The 19,754-nt window shown below is 22.5% G+C and overlaps 4 protein-coding genes across 10 annotated transcripts; 3 read left to right on the plus strand and 1 right to left on the minus strand.

Annotated features, from left to right (window-relative positions):
* The first annotated feature begins 63 nt into the window (after positions 1-63).
* Positions 64-2,394, plus strand: LOC100871533 (tubulin delta chain). The gene has a single exon (XM_003692920.4). It carries the CDS (start codon positions 432-434, stop codon positions 1,767-1,769), a length of 1,338 nt encoding a protein of 445 aa, XP_003692968.1. The 5' UTR covers positions 64-431; the 3' UTR covers positions 1,770-2,394.
* A 1,153-nt stretch (positions 2,395-3,547) lies between these two features.
* wnd (Mitogen-activated protein kinase kinase kinase 13 wallenda) lies at positions 3,548-14,491 on the plus strand. Of its 5 annotated transcripts, none has more exons than XM_003692916.4 (12): positions 3,548-3,889; positions 6,962-7,128; positions 9,422-9,696; positions 9,775-9,961; positions 10,047-10,238; positions 10,375-10,801; positions 10,908-11,134; positions 11,202-11,520; positions 11,599-11,993; positions 12,102-12,314; positions 12,384-12,579; positions 12,654-14,491. In XM_003692916.4, exons 2-12 carry the CDS (start codon positions 6,989-6,991, stop codon positions 12,771-12,773), a joined length of 2,691 nt encoding a protein of 896 aa, XP_003692964.1. In that variant the 5' UTR covers positions 3,548-3,889; positions 6,962-6,988; the 3' UTR covers positions 12,774-14,491. The 5 variants fall into 5 exon arrangements, with proteins under 5 accessions (XP_003692964.1, XP_012341141.1, XP_012341142.1 ...); XM_012485687.3 differs by having other exon boundaries at positions 3,750-3,889; positions 9,778-9,961; XM_012485688.2 differs by lacking the exons at positions 3,548-3,889; positions 6,962-7,128 and adding an exon at positions 7,493-7,947.
* Positions 14,492-14,925: 434 nt separating this feature from the next.
* LOC100871301 (armadillo repeat-containing protein 1) lies at positions 14,926-17,905 on the minus strand. Of its 3 annotated transcripts, none has more exons than XM_012485614.3 (5): positions 17,810-17,905; positions 16,681-16,785; positions 16,287-16,622; positions 15,991-16,200; positions 14,926-15,908 (listed from the first exon to the last, which is right to left on the minus strand). In XM_012485614.3, exons 2-5 carry the CDS (start codon positions 16,780-16,782, stop codon positions 15,735-15,737), a joined length of 822 nt encoding a protein of 273 aa, XP_012341068.1. In that variant the 5' UTR covers positions 16,783-16,785; positions 17,810-17,905; the 3' UTR covers positions 14,926-15,734. The 3 variants fall into 3 exon arrangements, with proteins under 3 accessions (XP_012341068.1, XP_003692966.2, XP_012341070.1); XM_003692918.4 differs by lacking the exon at positions 17,810-17,905 and adding an exon at positions 17,257-17,469; XM_012485616.3 differs by lacking the exon at positions 17,810-17,905 and adding an exon at positions 16,864-17,412.
* On the plus strand, positions 17,389-19,685 carry LOC147657361 (SOSS complex subunit B homolog). Its single transcript, XM_086910379.1, has 2 exons — positions 17,389-18,252; positions 18,524-19,685. Exons 1-2 carry the CDS (start codon positions 17,797-17,799, stop codon positions 18,755-18,757), a joined length of 690 nt encoding a protein of 229 aa, XP_086766505.1. The 5' UTR covers positions 17,389-17,796; the 3' UTR covers positions 18,758-19,685.
* The last annotated feature ends 69 nt before the right edge of the window (positions 19,686-19,754 follow it).

Here is a 19,754-nt window from a genome sequence, read left to right on the forward strand (position 1 = left end):
GATATCAAAAAAGATTTTTTTATATCTATTAACATTACCAACTTTAATGGTTAGATTAAATATAGTTCCTAAAATTGCCACTCTATATTTTAAAGGTTATGACAATCTCTCAATCTTTTTCATAATTGGTATTTTAGAATATAGAATATGAAATTCACTTACTGCTCTATTCTGTATATTGTTTGTGATAAATTTTTATAACTTCTCGAATATATTATTGTTTAAATAAATAGTTTTATAGTAAAGAGATTCTTATTATTAAAACAAAATATGAATATTTAAATGTACTAATCTTTGTAATATATTTGGAAATATAAATTATTTTAATCAAATTACGTGTTTTTGTGCATTAATTATATGCACATCCAATTAAAAGAGCAAAAATATATATAATAATATAACAAATTAATAAATAAAATTATATTTTAATAATGCTTACAATACAATTTGGGCAATGTGGAAATCAATTAGGGCATACATTATTCTCAGAAATATCAACTGATATGGAGTGTGTAAATACAGGTGTATCATATAAAACTAATCATCAATATATAGAAGATACATTTAATAGGTGGTTTAGTGGTTTATCTAAAAGTAATGACCGTTTAGCAAGAGCAATTCTTATAGATACAGAACAAAAAGTCATAAATAAAATTTATAATAAGAAAAGTAATTTATGGACATATTCAACAAAAAATGTAATTTGTCAAGCTGGAGGAGGTTGTGCAAATAATTGGGCATTTGGTTATTTAATAAAAGGTTATGAATTAAGTGATGTGATATTAAATTGTGTAAGGCAAGAAATAGAAAAATTAGATCATTTTGATGGATTTCTTTTATTATTAAGTTCTGCAGGTGGAACAGGATCTGGTATTGGAAGTTATATTACAAAATTATTACATGAAGAATATAATAAAAAACCAATTCTTAATACAACAATATTACCATTTTCATTTGGTGAAGTATGTACACAAAACTATAATACATTATTAACTTTAGCAAAACTTTACAATGAAAGTGATATAAATATTTTATTTGAAAATGAACAAATATATAATATATGTACTAGTTTATTAAAAAAATCATCTATAAATCTACAAGATATGAATAAAGTTATTTCAGAAAAATTATTAGCTACATTTCAACCAGTAAATTATGAAAAACATAACATAAATTCATTATTATCTCAAATAGCATGTCATCCTTCATATAAAATAGCAATAATAAAAAGTACTCCACATATACCAGCAACATCTACAAGCTATGAACCAATGTATAATTGGAATTCATATATTCATCATTTAAAGCAAACACTTAGAATACCAAATTTAAATTCACAGTTAACTAATGTTGAATTAAAAATGCCATCTAATTTATTAAGTAATACCATACATCATACATATGCTACTTCAGTATCAAATGTTTTAATAACACGTGGAACAATGTTAGAACAAGATCTTATAATGACAAATATACTTAAAGAAAAACATTTATATGCAAACTGGAATACAATTGATTGGTTTACTCATTTACATCAAAATCGAAAATTTTTAAATCATGATAAATTTCTTGCTTTAATAACCAATAATTCTCAAACTTCTTATTCTTTAGATATATTTTTAAATAAAACTTGGAAATCTTATATTCATTCTGCATTTTTACATCAATATAAACAATTTGGTTTAGAAGAAGATGATTTTCTACAAGCATTTTCAGTGCTTGAAAATGTTGTAAAAGAATATAAAGAATTGGTCTCTCATACAGATTAATAATAAATTATAATTAAATTAAATTTTTTATTTTTTAACTCTATAATAAAAAGAATAGTTTTATGATTTTGTAAAATAATGAAAAAACATTAATTAAAATAATAATATTGCATATTTGAAAATTAAAAGCATAAATGAAAGAATAACTATGACGTCATAAGAAAATCAATCAATTTACGATATTATATAATAATATATATATATATATGCAATGATAAAAAAAATACAATAAGAAGAAAAAAATTTAGTACAAAAAAAATAAGATAATAGACGAAAAATGATTTTTAATTTAATTTAGAAAAAGAATAATAAAATAGAATGTCTTTAGTGGTAATATACATCCCTTCTCTATGAAAAAGTACATTTTGCGCTTGTGCAAAGAGACAGCCAAATTCGATGAATATAATGAAGAACGAAAAAATCTTAGTTGTTTCTAAGAAAATACTTCCAAGAACTAATAATTATTCTTCTGTCTTCTTTTTCCGAAAATCAAAAAGTTAAATTTCTTCGAAATATTTTTAAATATAGTAATATACAGTATTATTTTTGAAATTATAATTAAATAATAATATTAATAAAATTATAATTATTAATTATATTAAATAAAATTATATTAAATAATCAATGTATTGCGTTTTCATTGTTTAATATGATTTTTGAAATAATAAATAAATAAAAATAAAATTATAAATACAAACAATTAGAAAAATTTATATATATATATGTTTATGTAAGTCTATTTACATATATTATATAAACAAATTCAAATATTTTTTATAATTTTATATCAGTAAGAAAATTTTTAAATAAAATAAAATGTTCTATTATGGTTAAGATATTTCAAGATTTTAGTTTTAAACATATTATCTAAAGATAAAAAAAAAAAAGAAAAAATATATCAGTAGAGAATACTATATAAACAACGATATCCACATCGTTTTCTAGCATCGGTCAAGCGTTACAGATACAGCTACAATTGTTTAAAATTTGTTTGCTGTACCTTCCACTGCATATTTTAATTTGAATATCTTAAAATTAAATATACATATAAATATATTGATTTTTCAAATTTGATATAGTATATGATATTTAAATTTATATATATATATTAAAAACAAATTTCTGATTATAAATTCATTCTTTATATTTTAAAATATATATAATCAACATATATATCAATATATATGTAATTAACATAAAATTAATCAACATATTTATATTTTTTCAATAATAAAAAAATAGTATTCTTAATAAGTTAGCAATTTTTCATAATATGGGATTGAAAGAAATAACATGTATAAAAGTAGCGCCATCTAATAGCTATACAGAATTGCAATTCTATTTTTCTATAAATATATTAATTGGTATAAATTTACTTGTATACAATATATTAATATCTATGTTGTATTTACATTTTTAATTAAATGTTTTAATAATTTAAGAATTAAATTATTTAATTAAATCAAAGATATAATAAAAAACAAGATATCAAAATATATTATTTAATATATATATATATATATATTTTAAAATATGTTCTATTAAAAGAAATTTTCTTAAGTATATTCATTCCTGTAAATCTGTGTACAATACATCACACAATAGTATTTGTATACGAGACTCGAATACCAAGAGGCGTGGTTTGAATAGACGAACCTGTTCATCTATCTACTTATTTTGTTTCCTTCTGCTAGATATAGAATAATCGTCCTTATACATTTGTAGGCAGGCGCACTCTGGTGTCGAAGCCATGGACGATGCTACGCGCCATTTTGTTTAGTGTCCGCTGGACGCGTCGTGCGTCAGGGTGTTGTGGGGTTGTTTTCATGACCGTCAACGGGAATAAATTCGCGGCTCTCTGAGCTCGCTTGCACTTTAAAACGTATATAATAGTGATACTATTTAAACAGTGAAATACGTATACGTATATTTTTGCATGATTATTGTGACATACAATACAAAGATACATTTCTTGAGAGAGTTGAAAACTCTCATGCTTATAGTGTTAGATTCAGACTTGCAAAAACTTTGCAAATGCATGGCGCCAGATACAACTTTATGGATACTTCGTAAGAAATTGCGACTGTCGCCGTCATCGTCGACAGATATTTTTTATAAAGGTGAGAGAAGAGGGGTTGTCTGAATTTAATCGATAAAGTGTCTCCCATACTCTTCCTCTTCCCCATTTTCAAATATAAAACTTTTTATTTTATCTTTATTCGAATATCCGATGCTTCATGCTTCGACGAGTTTTTCGTACCAAATGTCGTGCGCCCTAACCACGATATAGTGTCTCGCTTGTGCAAGTCTCTCGAGGAAAGTGAAAGCTTACGTTCCCGATCGTTCTGCATTGAACGCGGATCTCATTCTGTCCGCAGTGGTGCACGTTTCGTGCGTCTTTTTCAAAGATTATAGCGTCACTTGGCTCAAACTGTCGATATTTTGAAACATAATTTTATTGAATGAAAAAAAACAAGAAATACCTATAAAAAATAAATAGTCAAAACTGAAACAAGTTTTTTAAATTAATTCATACATATTGAAATAGAAAATTTTTTATTGTCAATATTAAATGTTAAATAAAATTCAAAATAATAAAATGAAATTCCAAATTTTTCAAAACCAGTAAAATAATAAAATTGAGTACTGGTATGCAGAATAAAAAATATCTAATTTATGTAAAAAATTTTATATTTATAAAATATTATAATTTAAAAAAAAAATTTTTTTTCCTCAATAATTCATATGCAATTTTTGTATTTATGAGTTAAATGTAAAATATAATATCAAATAAGTATATTTTTAATACAAAATACATAAGAAATTAATAGAAATTTATCATTGAATTGTTCTGACATATTATACTATAGAAGTTAATATATTATACTACAAAATATATATTATATTACAATAAATGAATTCTTTATATTTTGAATTTCATTTCACATTTATTTAAAAAAAAATAGTATTAATTTTTTTAGTATATGTAAAATAAATAAATATAATTTATTTAAATTTATATTAAGATAATATGTATACTGATTCTATCACTGATTCTATGTAGCATCGCGATCACTCAATTTATCGGGTGATTTCAACGCTAGGATGTGCAGTAAAACTTACATTTTATTCTAATGAACATTAAATATGTATATATGCACATAATAAATATATTAAATTTTTTTTACAAATACTTACAATACTTAATTTTTTGATAAAAATGATGCAAATACAATAAATATAATAAATTTAAATTATTATATTAATTTAAAATCTATCTTAATAAATCTTAATAAATTATTAGATTTAATTATTAGATCAAAAAGTCTTTAATTAGATTATACAATAATTATTAATTTTTTTATTTTATTATTGAATTTAGAAGAAAAGTTTAATTATTCCTATAATAAATTTCTGTCATTGAAATCATTGAAATTAATATTGTTACTATTTCGTTCATACTTTTATTGCTTATTTTATTGTAATAAATTCTTGTTTTTCAAACGACAGCGAAACTGAAATTTCTTCTATCATCTAACTCTCATTGCATCTCAAGGGAGATTTAGTCCGAATAGGAGTATGTATTCATATAAATAAGTCAACAAAATATATGAATAATGAAAATATTATCATGTATATTTTTTCATGTTTCTTACTTTAATGTAATTACATTCATTCCTTACGTTCTACGGACGGATAAATAATTTTCTAAATTTTCCTAAATTATTTTTAATTGGTTTTATATAAAATTTTTTTCTCTTATTTCATGATCTCAATATTAAAAAATATTTTTAGATTATTCTATAAAATTTTTTAATGAATCTCCTCAATATAATAGAGTCATGTATCTTTGTATAACAAAAATATAAAAAATTAAAATTAACGTAATATTCTCTTAGTTTTATTAAATTTATCACTTTAGCATTAATTACTTATTCTTAATATCATAATTAAATTTATTTTCTAATAATAAACTACTAATAAATTACTATCTAATAAAAATGGCTTTATATTATAATAAATATTAATATTATATTATATTTAATATAAATATTTATATCATATTTTCTTATACACGATTATAATCTTATACAAGATTACGATATTTTGGTCAGCAAAGCGATAAATCAGGATAGGATCATTGAACATCCTAGATATAATTCTTCCTAACTTCGGTTACGAGTTTGTTCAAAAAAAAAAAGAGTACAATTATTCTTTCATAATATTGATCTGTTAACTTTAGCAAAATCTTAAACAAAATCTTTTAACTTTATAACTTTATAAAGTGCGAAAATCTCTAGAAATTTTTCATATAATAAAAAGATATATATATTTAAGCATATAGACATTACATATTAATGTATTTTAAATATTTAAAGTAGTTATTAGTATTTATATTAGTCAGAATAATATGATATTATACGATTTTATATTCATATTATCTTCACATTTTGAAGATCCGAATTTCGGGGGTTGTATTAAATATGTAAGCTTACCTAGACTTCAGCACAGGTGTTTAGGATTAATCCAAGGCACGCCTACGAATGACTCACTATACAAAACTTCGGTATGCTTTTTTTCCTTTTTGTAGCGCGAAAGGGTGCCATGTTTAAACCAGTATCTGATAGAAATTTTTATAAGACTGATTAAATTTTTAAATAATAAAAGTCTTATAATTAAAAAAAAATATTCGCCTTTTTAAGTTATATCTCATGAGACAAAATTTTTATTATTAAGATAACTTAAACTTTATTAAATCTTTTATTTTGCATTCTCGTTAATTTCGTTATAATTTTTTTCGTTAATTTTTTTTTTCTAATTATATTATTTTTTTAATAGTTGATTAAAAATTATTCAAATATAATTCGATTTGAAATGAATTCGATTAAGAAATTTGCACGAAAAATAAATCTATAGTTGTTGGATATGTGACGGTCACATACCACGCCTCTTACTAGATCGGCATTCCATTGAACCCAATGTTATATTAAAGAGCTTAAGTGATTTCTTATTTGTTTTTTGTCTTTTTCGTTCAGTTTTACTCTTATAGTACTGTAAAGTAGAGAGAAAATATCTTTTGATCATATATGTGCAATATGCATATAAAAATCAATTTTTTTATTTGAAATAATATTAATAGAAATTTATGATCATAAATTACATTATTTATCATATTATATATTTTGTTATAGAATTGAAATAGAAAAAAATAAGAAATCATGCGCACTCCTGCTGAAACAGAGACACTGTCTCAACCTGAGATGTACAAATTTGAATCTCAGGAGACAGAAGCGCCATCGGGAGTTAATCAAGTTGTTTTGTCACCTTCTCATCCAGAAGCACACATATTCACTAATAGGTAAGAATATAAAAATTTTTGCTATACTAAATATATTATATAATAATATAAAATATTTACTTATACAATGAGTCAAATTATTAATAATATTAGATATATAATCTCAAATAATATATTAAAACACTAATATTTTTTTATTACCAATTTATATATAATTTATATTTTTGCAATTAATTTTTAATGTATGCAACAAAATTTAAAAAAAAATTTATTCAATAAATTTTAATTAGTTTTGATTTTCACTATAAATACTTTATAATATTTAAAATATTCGCCTTTATATTAAATTACGCGCGTACTATTACGCATGCGTATCTTTAATTACTCACTATAAAACATTTCAAGAGTATTATTTAAAATTAATATATTTATTATGAAATTAATTTAATATATGATATCTTGATAATGATTTTTATAATATTTCAATTGTTCATATGATGAAAAATATAGAATAATCATAAATTTTTAATATTTTTAAATTATAATATACTATACATAGTTTCGAACAATATCGCTTAATCGATGTTTAATCTAGAATCTAGAAGTAAACGATAAATGTAGCCCTCTACCGACGAACTTCTTAGTTTACGATATGTTTCGTTCTCGTATGCATCTTGCATAGTTTTATCATATTCTTTTTTTTTGTTTATTGTGTAAATGTTCAATTAGTGGCATGATTTTGTGACACTTTCTCTCAGTGCATGAGATAAGATTATTATATCCATATGCTACGCATAATACGATGGTATTTACACGATTTTTCCTTCGGAAGACACAAAATGACGATGCGGCCATTCCAAAGAATGTCGGTACGAGGAGGTGAGCACGAAGGCCAAATCGTCGGAATGCGCTTCCGATAACGGCACCATCGTTGACGACTTCAATCTGGTCCTCGCACTAATACATTCATATAAAGTCGTATTGACAATATTTATTAATTTATCATATATTTATGTTATAATTAATCAGATGACGTGTATTTGTATTATTTTCATGAATTTATAGTTTTGTCAGATATGATTTTATTACATAATTTAAACATTTTTGATAAATACAAAATATTATTGCTCACTAATGCTGTAGTAATAAGATATATATTACACTTCAGAATATATAGATATGTTAGTATATTATAGATATTAATATTTGCATTTATCGTATTATTTAGCCACTTGTTTTACAGGTTATATGTTTGACAGGTGTACAAATCATTTATAGAATTTATGCCAATAATTAATGATTCTTCTTTATCATTAATATCATTAATTTTACTTGCTTCAGTTATATTTATCTATTTTGTGATTTAATATAACGATATGTTTTGATATACATATGATGTTGATTATACATGCATATGTATGTAATAAATTCTTTGTTGTGATCACATTACAAAAGTTATAATCAATGGACTTTTTAATTAGATTTATCTTATAAATTTATCTTATAAATTTAAAATTATAATATAATTGATAAAAACATTAAAAAATGCTAGATCATTCTATAAAATATACTTTTATTATATATTTATATATTTATGATCATATTTATGATATGTAATATATTTATGATCATAATGTAATATAATTAACTTATTGTATTATTTAAATTAAATCTTTTTTTAATTATTTTAATTAATTTTAATTCATTAATTTTTTAATCAAAAATATTTTTCAATCATATTGTCTGTAAAGATCTAAATTCAATTATTATGATTTTAAATTTGAAAAAGATGATCCACTATTTGTAAATCTACTATTTTATATTTAATATTAATATAGTTTAAATAATTTATTTTTATTAATTATATCATTTATATACAATATATGTATTGTACAATATATATATATATATATATATTAAATTAATAAATAATATAAATTTTAATAAATCTTTTTATTTAAATATATATAATATATATAATATATAATAAATATATATAATAATAATTTAGAATAATATATATAATAATGAATGAATATATATATATAATTAATATAAATAATATTAATAGTTTTTTCTTTGCACTATTTTTCTTATAATTCTTGTATATTCTTTTTAATATTTCAGTATTCAATATCAGTAATTCACTATCAATATCAATATCATATATAATATATACATTGATTAAAAATGAAAAATAAATGAAATAGTTAGATCATCTTTAAAAGATGAAATAATGAAAAAAAATGGGAAAAAAAATTGCTTTTTTTCTTCAATATTTAATAATTTTTCATGATATTTTTCATATTTTTATTCATGATTTATTTTTAATGTTTCTAATTATTTATTTTAGCATGTTATGTATCCAAGAAGAATTAGGTCAGTTGAGTGGAATTGCAGGAGGTCCTATTATTCCTGATTCACGTGATGCTCAATTACCTAATAACAATCATAGCAATTCGGAAAGCAATAGTAATTCTAGTGAAACAGCAACAAAATGCACTCCAGTTTCTGGAACTTTAGATGCACAAAGATCAAGTTGGGTAGAAGGCATATTAGGATGCATGCGTCCAGTTTGGACTATGCTTTCAAAAGCAGCAGTAAATGAAAAAATTAAAGGACATCAAAGTAAGTATTTTTTTTATAAAATTCATATATAATATAACATATAATAACATTATATTTATAAAATTATAATTATTTTAGCAGATGATTGGGAAATACCATTTGAATCAATTAGTGAACTTCAGTGGCTTGGATCTGGAGCTCAAGGAGCAGTATTTAGTGGAAAATTAAATAAAGAAGTTGTAGCTGTAAAAAAAGTACGGGAACCACGTGAAACTGATATTCGACATTTGCGAAAGTTAAATCATCCAAATATTGTTCAATTTAAGTACGTTTTTATCTCTATAATTTATAATATATAATATAAAATAATGATAATTTATTGTAAATAAATAATTTGTTTATTTTTTTAGAGGTGTCTGTACACAAGCACCATGTTATTGTATAATAATGGAATTTTGTCCATATGGACCACTGTATGATCTTCTTAGAGCTGGTGAACCAGTTCCACCACCTAGATTAGTATCCTGGTCAAAACAAATTGCTGCTGGAATGGCCTATCTTCATGCACATAAAATTATACATAGAGATCTTAAAAGTCCAAAGTATGTGTGTGTGTCATTTAATTTAATATAAAATAAAATAAAATATATATAAAATATGAAATTTATATAAATTTTTTTATTTAGTTAATGCAATATATATCTATTTTTTTTCTTTAAATATTATATATTATTTCAGTGTATTAATAGGACAAGGAGAAGTTGTAAAAATTAGTGATTTTGGAACTAGCAGAGAATGGAATGAAATTAGTACAAGAATGAGTTTTGCTGGTACAGTTGCTTGGATGGCTCCAGAAATTATTCGAAATGAACCTTGTTCTGAGAAAGTAGATATATGGTCGTATGGTGTGGTATTATGGGAACTTTTAAGTGGAGAAATACCTTATAAAGATGTAGATTCTTCTGCAATTATTTGGGGTGTAGGCAATAATTCTCTTCATTTACCAATTCCTGCAAGTTGTCCAGAAGGATATAGGTTACTTGTAAAGCAATGTTGGGCTGCAAAACCACGTAATAGGCCTTCCTTTAAACATATTGAAATTCATCTCGGTATTGCAGCGGTTGAAGTACTATGTACTAAACCTGATGATTATTTTAAGACGCAGGTAAAAATTTTGGAAATAATAATTTTTAATTTGTTTAATTTTTCTTTTCTTTAAATTATTTAAAATATTATTTAAAATATAATCAATATTTTTATTTTTATTACAGCAATCTTGGAAAAAAGAAATTAGGGATCATATGAAACAAATGCAGACAAATAGTTGTAGCAGTCCAAGATTTGAAGCTGATCTCATTCGACGACGTGAGGATGAATTAAGACATGCTCAAGACATTCGAGAACACTATGAACGCAAACTTGAACGCACTAACAATTTATATTTAGAATTAAGTGCTGTTTTATTGCAATTAGAACAACGTGAACGAGATGTAATTAAGTAAGTAATAAATTTATATTGGAATATTTGTATTGATAATAAATAATGAATATATTTTATTTCTTAGACGAGAACAACAAAATGGATATAAGCAATGTAAGAAACGACTTGTACATCCTCTTTTAAAAGCTCAAGAAAGACTTCATCGTAGACGTAATCCTCAATTTTCAACATCATCTACTCCAACAACTCCACCATCTCCAACAGATTGTCCACAAAGTCCTATAAAAGCAACTATGTATACACAACTAAATGAATCTAATCAACCAGAAACAATTTTAGCCCCTAATAATAGTTTTAAACAACGCAAATATAGGCATCGCAGAGTAGGATCTGGTTGTGGTGTAAACTCTAGTCCACGATCAAGTCCTCATCGTGAAAGAAAAGTATGTATTTAATTTGAGAATATATATTTGTTATTCAATAAAAATGTAGCACTGAATGTTTTGTATCTTTGTTTTCAGAGCACAGAGGTATGTGCACGTTTTGTTGACAATCAAACACAAACAGATATAATGGATATTAATGAAACTGATTTTAATCCTGTTGAACATACAACAATTCCATCAATAGAAAAGATTTCTGTAAATAGTCTTAATAAACAATCATTAAATAAAGCAGCAGAGTGTTTAAATGGAAATTCAGTTTTATCCGAAGCTCATTATAGAATAGAATCTAGTCCATGTTCCAGTCCTGAACCTTCAAACGAAAATCGTACAAATGGAAATGAACGTTTAAAGGACTGTAGCGATGATGATAATCTAGAAACGCTTGGCCGAAAAGTTAGTGAAATTATTAATGCTAATCGTCTTATTTCTTCTATAGATAATGGAAATTGTGATGATATAATACAACACAGGTAAAATATTTAATATATATATTTAAAAGTATAAAATTAATAAAAAAGTTTAAAAAATATAAAATTTAATAATAATAATTATTAGAAATAACAAATAATTTCTTTTAGAAATAAAGAAGAATCTATAAAGTTACCTGGACATTTTTGTGGAATAATTATTAACAATACACCACAAGAACAATCAGAAAGTAAAACTCGATCTTGTTCTGAAAGTATAGATACTTTGTGTGATCGTGAAGATGATGCATGTGAAGAAAGTTGGTCAGATGAAGAGGGCGAAGATCCAAGTTATACATATAATTATTCTCTTAGACGAAGAAGGTATTCTTTTAATATAATGTGAAAGCATCAAATTAATTTATATTCTAATTTAATGAATTTATTTTATAGTATTGCAAGAAGACCAATTGGTCCTGGATGTAGATTAAGAAGATTTAAACATGCAACAGTACGAATAGAAGGAGTATTAGCTTCTGATGAAGAAAATACTTCTGAATATTCACATCCTCCGTCCAGTCAATCCTCCACATTAGAAAGTAATCCCGATATGCAAAGAGTATTTCGTAATATTCACTATTCTCATAAGGTAAGTTAAAATAAATATTATTATTTGTAATTTTTATATAAGATATAATAAATTATATTTTTATTTTTATTTAGAGAAAAGAAATAGATGATGTTTCTGATACATCAAGTCAATCAGAAACAGATGAAGTCAGTGAGATTACAATTGCATCTCAACCAGTAGATGCAAATTTAAAAATAGAAAGTAGTGTATAAATTAACAAATTTTTTATATTTCATTTTCGAGTGATATATTACAGTACCTAACAGCCAGTGCATTTTTGTAATGTATGTTTTCATCCTGTGTTAAATATTGTAGATATTTATCAATTTAAGATATGTTAGATATATGTACATTAATTTTGCATTATACATTATTATTAATGAAATATTAGATGCAATGCATTATTTATCAATGAAATATTAGATTAATATTATCGAAATATTGAATAGTTACTGAAAAAAATTTGAAAACACATTCTAAAACAAAAGAACATTCTAAAAGAATTTTTTTTTTTGAAGTTTATTATCCAAATTTAATAATTGAATTAATTTAATGAAAATATATTTTCTATCATTATTTATGATATAAATTATTCTACAGAAAGATGGACATTTAAATCAATAACTATTTTTTCTAGGAAAAATATTAAGATATAGATTTATGATATTTTCAGTAGAAATTAAAATTTATAAAAACATGTTTAATGACATGTTATTATATAGTATTATTTGTAAATATATGCACCTCATGCTTTCATACGAAAAAGAAAAAATTAACACTTAAAATATTCATTCCATTATGTTTCACTTTGTTTTATAGTTCCTTTTAGTAAATATAAAATTTTCACCTAAATATGAGTTTATTATCAATGATAGCATTTATTTCATATATTAATAAAAATTATTCAATTAATGAATCAATCATTCCACAATGAATGCAATAATTGTATTCATTTATATTTATAAAGAAACTCTACAGTAATGTAGGACCAATTAAAAAAAAATAATAAACTCATATATTATACAATAGTTTGAAAAGAAGTTTTATATAGAAATACAATAAAGTCATAAAATAATAAATGTTGTATTAGAAAAACATAATTTCAAAAATGATTTAAAAAATATGTAATGGAATGACAATTATTAAATAAATGTTACAACATAAGTGCCTATGGCAATTTTCATAAAATATACCAAATAGTGATTATTAAAGTAAAATAACAAAATTTAATTGTCATGTGCAATATGAAATAATTAAGCTTGTAATTGGAAATAGAATTACATCAGTACAATAATTTTTCAACTCAACAAATATTCTGATACAATTAAACTATAAATAACGTGAGGTATTGCATTAAAATTTTATTGCAATAAAGTCATTAAATATTTTTGATGCACTAAAACTTTTACCAATAATCTTATTATAAAATATATTAATGTACTACATGTCACAAATTTTATTGTTTCATTTCTTAATTAATAAATGGAAACAATCTAATTTAATGACTATGTTTAAAAAAATTAATATAAGTAATATTATAATGTAGTCAAACAAACAATGCAGGTTGTCTGAGTTTCAAACTGAAACTCTTAATAGTATTGGACTGTATGTAAAAGTCATACTCATTCTTTTAAATGAATAACAATAAGTATATAGTATTTACATGCAAAACTAAAATATGTTAACTCAATTGTCCAAAGTACTGTTCTGCATCCATCTATTGTACCTGCTTTGAAACTCAAATTGCCTTAATGACAATTATTATACATTGTACATATAGACAATACAATATATGAACTTAAAAAAATAGCAGCTAAGATATAACATTATATATCTAACACGTGCTCATTGGACGAAGTAATTAATAAGATATACAAAGATGTACTTTATAATAATCATATATATTATATCTATTATATTTATGCGAGTAGTTGCATAAATTGTTCCTTCTTGTGCAGTGGCAGCTAAACTGATTAGTTCTATTATTCCTTAATAATAAATGCGATACACAAAATTTGTGTTATAAATAAATAAAGTTGATTTACAATAATAATTGATTTACAATAATAAAATGTTTAATTAATAAAATAATAAAAATCTTAAGAGCATGATATAAGTTATTCAATAATTTTGTTAAAATAAAATAAAAGTTCTTTTATATAAGATAGAAAGTGTTAATTATTTATATTCATTAACGTTTGAAAATGAAATATATTATTTAAAATTTTCATTTAATTAAAAAATTAACATATATAAAGAAAAATAAAAATATATAATATGATTTTACTTCATATATAAATATATTAACTTATTAAAATATAAATATTTCCACAGCCTATCTTTAATAATAAAATATACACATTATTATTATTATTATTATAATTATTTAATATTATTATATTAAATATATATTATAATTATTACTATAATATAATATTGTAAAAAGATCTTATAAGCAAGAAAAATTGCTATAAATACATAAAAATAATGAAACATTTTGAATAGTTTCCACTTACAATAATTTATATATGTTATAATATACATAATATATACTATAAATAATTATTTATTATTAATATTAATTAAAATATATACCTTAATTTGAAATTAATTCTTATTTCTACAGTGTTAATGCAGTTTTATATTTAGCACAGAACATTTATGTGAGTAAATTTTGTTCATATTTATCGAATTAGTTATAATTTTTTTTATTCTATTATTGAACATGTAAAAGTTTTCAAGTAATCTTTTAAAATATTGTAATTTTTAAACATTTTTATCATTTTTCTTTCAATTATAACTTTTATTACATTACATATGTACAGTTTAATTAAAAACAAACAATAAATATAGGCATTAAAGATTTACTATTATTATCAAGTGTAGTAAAAACTAAATTTATTTATGCTTTTAATGTATATTTAATCTATTTTAATAGATATAACAAATATTATACAATACTAAATATAATGAAAGATAAACTTGACATAATAATAAAATAAATAAAAGTTAAAAAATATCAAATTATCAGATCAATGATTAAAGTTGCTTAATATAAATTTAATAGAAACATTTTTGCATAAAGTTATAGTTTCAAATATTTTCTAGTTTTATTAAATTGTTCATTGATAATAGAATAAAAAATAATATTTATTGTACTAGAGCTTATAAATTTACCAATAAAATGAATTGTGCAGAAATTCAGCAGTGGATTTGTACAATGATGATGCACTTTGTCTTAATCCAGTAAGTAATGATACAACTCCCTCTTTTTCATTTTCTTGCTCATCTTCTTCAGGTAAATAATCTGGCATATCTTCAGTATCACCATTATTTCCTGTATGAATCTTTAAGTAATATATTTTATTAATAAAATATTCTTAATAAACTTCATAATCTTAAAATTTAGAAAAACCATTATGGATTTACCAATTTAACAAGATATTCTTGATTGTATTTATTTCTTGTTACTAATCTTGCTTCCATATTCTCTGAATTTTTTTGTATAGCTTCTGCAATTTGTTTTGCAGTAACATAACTTAAAGTACGCATTGTAACACGTTGATGTTCTACATCAACTACAAGAGAAACTAATCCATTGATTCTTATTAATATTCCTTCTAATTCTGCACGAGTTTCCTATTTCACATATAATTCACATGAATATTAAATTTATAAAAATAGTAATTACGTAAAATTAATACATATATATTATTTAAATATACCGGTAATAAACCTTGAATGTGTAATACTATTACATGAGTTTTTAGTTTTTTAGGCTCTATAACTCTTCGACATCTGCTGCGTAAATTATATATTGGTGGTTTCATTCTTTCTATATCATCTTTTATACATTGTGCTCGTTTAGATATCTTTGGTTCATCTATATTATATTTATTTATAATTGCATCTAAAGCTTCACGAACTCCAAAAGTAGAGGTTATATGTACATAGTTATCCACATTTTTGACAAATAATTCCAAAATATCTAAACTCAAATTAATAATTTCAAAATCTGGTACTTCTAAAACGTATGCTACATATGACAAAACTGTTTTATCCTGGAATCATAAATTGTTAATAAAAAGAATTAAATATAAATAAATTTGAAAATATTACCTTTAAAATTGTGTCATGGTTTGCAAAATCATTTGCCAATTTTTTGTATGTTTCAAGGGTAACTTTTAATTCTTTTGGATCCAGAGATTCACCCACGTCCATTATCTAAAATTGTAATGTTGATAATAACTTATTTTTATATTAATACTATAAAAACAATAAGAAATATTTTTTTATTATTACTTATAATTATCTGATTGTATTAACATTGATAGATATAAAAATTAAAAGAATCTGTCAATATTTTTATTTTTTTAAACGATTAATAACTGTAACATGAGCTATACGATAGTGAAATACATTTATGATTTAACTGATATGACAAATTTCAGAGGATAAATTTAAAATTCTTTATTAGGTTAAACTTTATACATTTACAATTAAATTATACTCTACATAATATTAAATAAGAAATAATTTAATTTTTATTATTATATAAAATTGTATTATTTTTAAAAATACAAGAATAGCATAACATCAAAATTTAAATATAATTTTTATATAAAAAATATATATTTTTCATAATAATAAAGTTGCTTTTTAGAAAAATATATGTATATCTATATATATGCATACACTTAATGTATATTTAAATTTTGTATATAAACACATATATACACAAGTTGTGTGACATAATCATATATGTGTATAAATACACATAATACACATATATATTTTGATGTATCAGTTTTACTTCATGTAGTAATAACACTGGTAAGTCATGTTACAACCAGCTGCTGCCAGATTATTTCGATGACGCGCATATTGTTGAACAGTAGCGAACCTAGTGTTTGTATAACGTACTAAAATAAGATGGCTGACATTCACTCTACCAGCTACCAACAGCATAACACCCGTATTAATTCTCTAATGAATTTCTTCCTTATTTTACGTAAACAAATATCTTAAATACTCCATCCATTAGTGTTATACTAAGTACTGGTAGAAAGAAATTGATGTAGTATACAATATTGAACGCATATTGAAGATAATAGAAAAGTTAAATTAAACAGTACGTAAAGTAAAAACATACATCTGACGTATTTTTAAATATACATGTAAAAGTGATTATTCGTTAAGAGTAATAGTGTAAAGTGTATATTGATTGTTAAAACAATGGAATACGTACTGATAAAAGACATACGGCCGGGACAGAAAAACATTAATGTAGTGTTTATTGTTCTGGAAGTTGGTCATCCTACTATTACCAAAGAAAACCGCGAAGTTCGAACATTTAAAGTAGCAGATGGTACAGCATGTATGAATGTTTCAATTTGGGACGAGCCAGGACAGCTTCTTGTACCAGGTGATATTGTAAGATTGACAAAAGGTTATGCATCCGTTTGGAGACAATGTTTAACATTATATTCAGGAAAAAATGGAGATATACAAAAAATTGGAGAATTCTGTATGGTAATAAATGAACAATTGAATATGAGTGAACCAAATCCTGCTTTAGCACAACAAATGATTAATCAAAGTGGATCTGGTCCACCTGGTAGTAATAACAATAGTATTACAAATAATGGAAATGCAAATAATATTGCTGGTCAACCTGCAAGACAACCATTAGTATGTTATTGTCAAATAAACTTGTATTTTTTAATCAAATATCTATTTATTTATTTATTAAACAAATAAAACCCACATATATATAATAAAATATTTACATATATTAAAATAGAAAAATATTTACATATAATTAGAATATGAAATTAGAAAATAAAAAAATATTGCTAGCAATAAATTTATTAATAACAAATAATAATAAATAATAAATGAATATAATATATATGCTTTTAATATTTTTTATTAATATTAATATTAATTTATTTTATTATAGGCAATTCAAAGTAATTCAACTACACCTACTAGTGGTACATCTGGTAGTTCTACAACAAAAAGTGGAAATAGTAATAATGGAAATAATAATGGAAATAATAGTAATACTTCAGGACTTCCAGGAGGATCTGCAAGATATTCTGGTGATTCAACAGCAAAAACAACTGTTACAACAAAAACTAATTCTCGTGGTCGTGGGGGATACAGAAATGGTGGACGCAGTGACCGTAGATAACATATAAATAAGAAACGTTTTATTATATATGTGTAATAAAAATATGCGATTATATTTAGGTCAACTGTAATATACTGTAATGTTTTTCTAACAATTCTGTATATGCATATTCATGAATTAATGTATACGATAAATCTCGTTAGAATATATCTTCATGAATTGAAGACAATCCAATTTAATAGAATAAGTAACAAATAATATCATCAATGATATTTTAATATTTTATTTAATTATTTTTTATTTATATAATTAAATTCTTTATATTTTATAAATTTCCTTATAATTTGGAGCTTGTCTTCAAGTCATATTAGAGATATCAAATTTCTCTTATGCTAATAAATGAATGTAATATATATAGAGTATATAATCTGCATTTAGTAAAAAATGCGTTTAGTAATAAATAATTTTATTTAGTAATTTTTTAAAATATATTTTATAAGATAAAAAAATAATTATATATTATATATTATATATTTAATTTACACTGAGTAAATAAGAATGAAATAATTTTCAAAAAAATTATAAGTTTTAAAACATTTTTTAATATATATATTTGTATGAATTTTTTATTTGATGTTATAAAAAACTCATATAAAAATATATTTTAAAATAAAAATAAATCAATTTTTTATATTTTTATTAAAAATATTAAATAAAGAATTTAATATTATTTATATTCATAACTTAATATAATACATCTATTTTGTAATTTAATATAATATAATATTTCATTTATGTTAATATATAAAATAAAAACTGATTTAAATTTTTTAGTAAAAAAATGTATCACGCATAAATTTTAATTATTTAATTGTAAAATTATGTTAAGTATTTGTGTTTATTTTGAAATCAATAATTTTAAAAAAACTTAATCAAAGAATTTATATATAATTTTTTTTTATAAATAAATTTAAAACTAATAAGAAAATTTCTGAGATAATATTTATCAAATTGTAGTATACATATTTTTGTTTTTCAATAATAATATTTAGGTTAT

The sequence above is a fragment of the Apis florea genome, unplaced genomic scaffold (assembly GCF_048593485.1).
Source record: "Apis florea isolate Af1SG1 unplaced genomic scaffold, ASM4859348v1 contig_3170_pilon, whole genome shotgun sequence".
In the NCBI taxonomy this organism is placed as follows: Eukaryota; Metazoa; Arthropoda; class Insecta; order Hymenoptera; family Apidae; genus Apis; species Apis florea.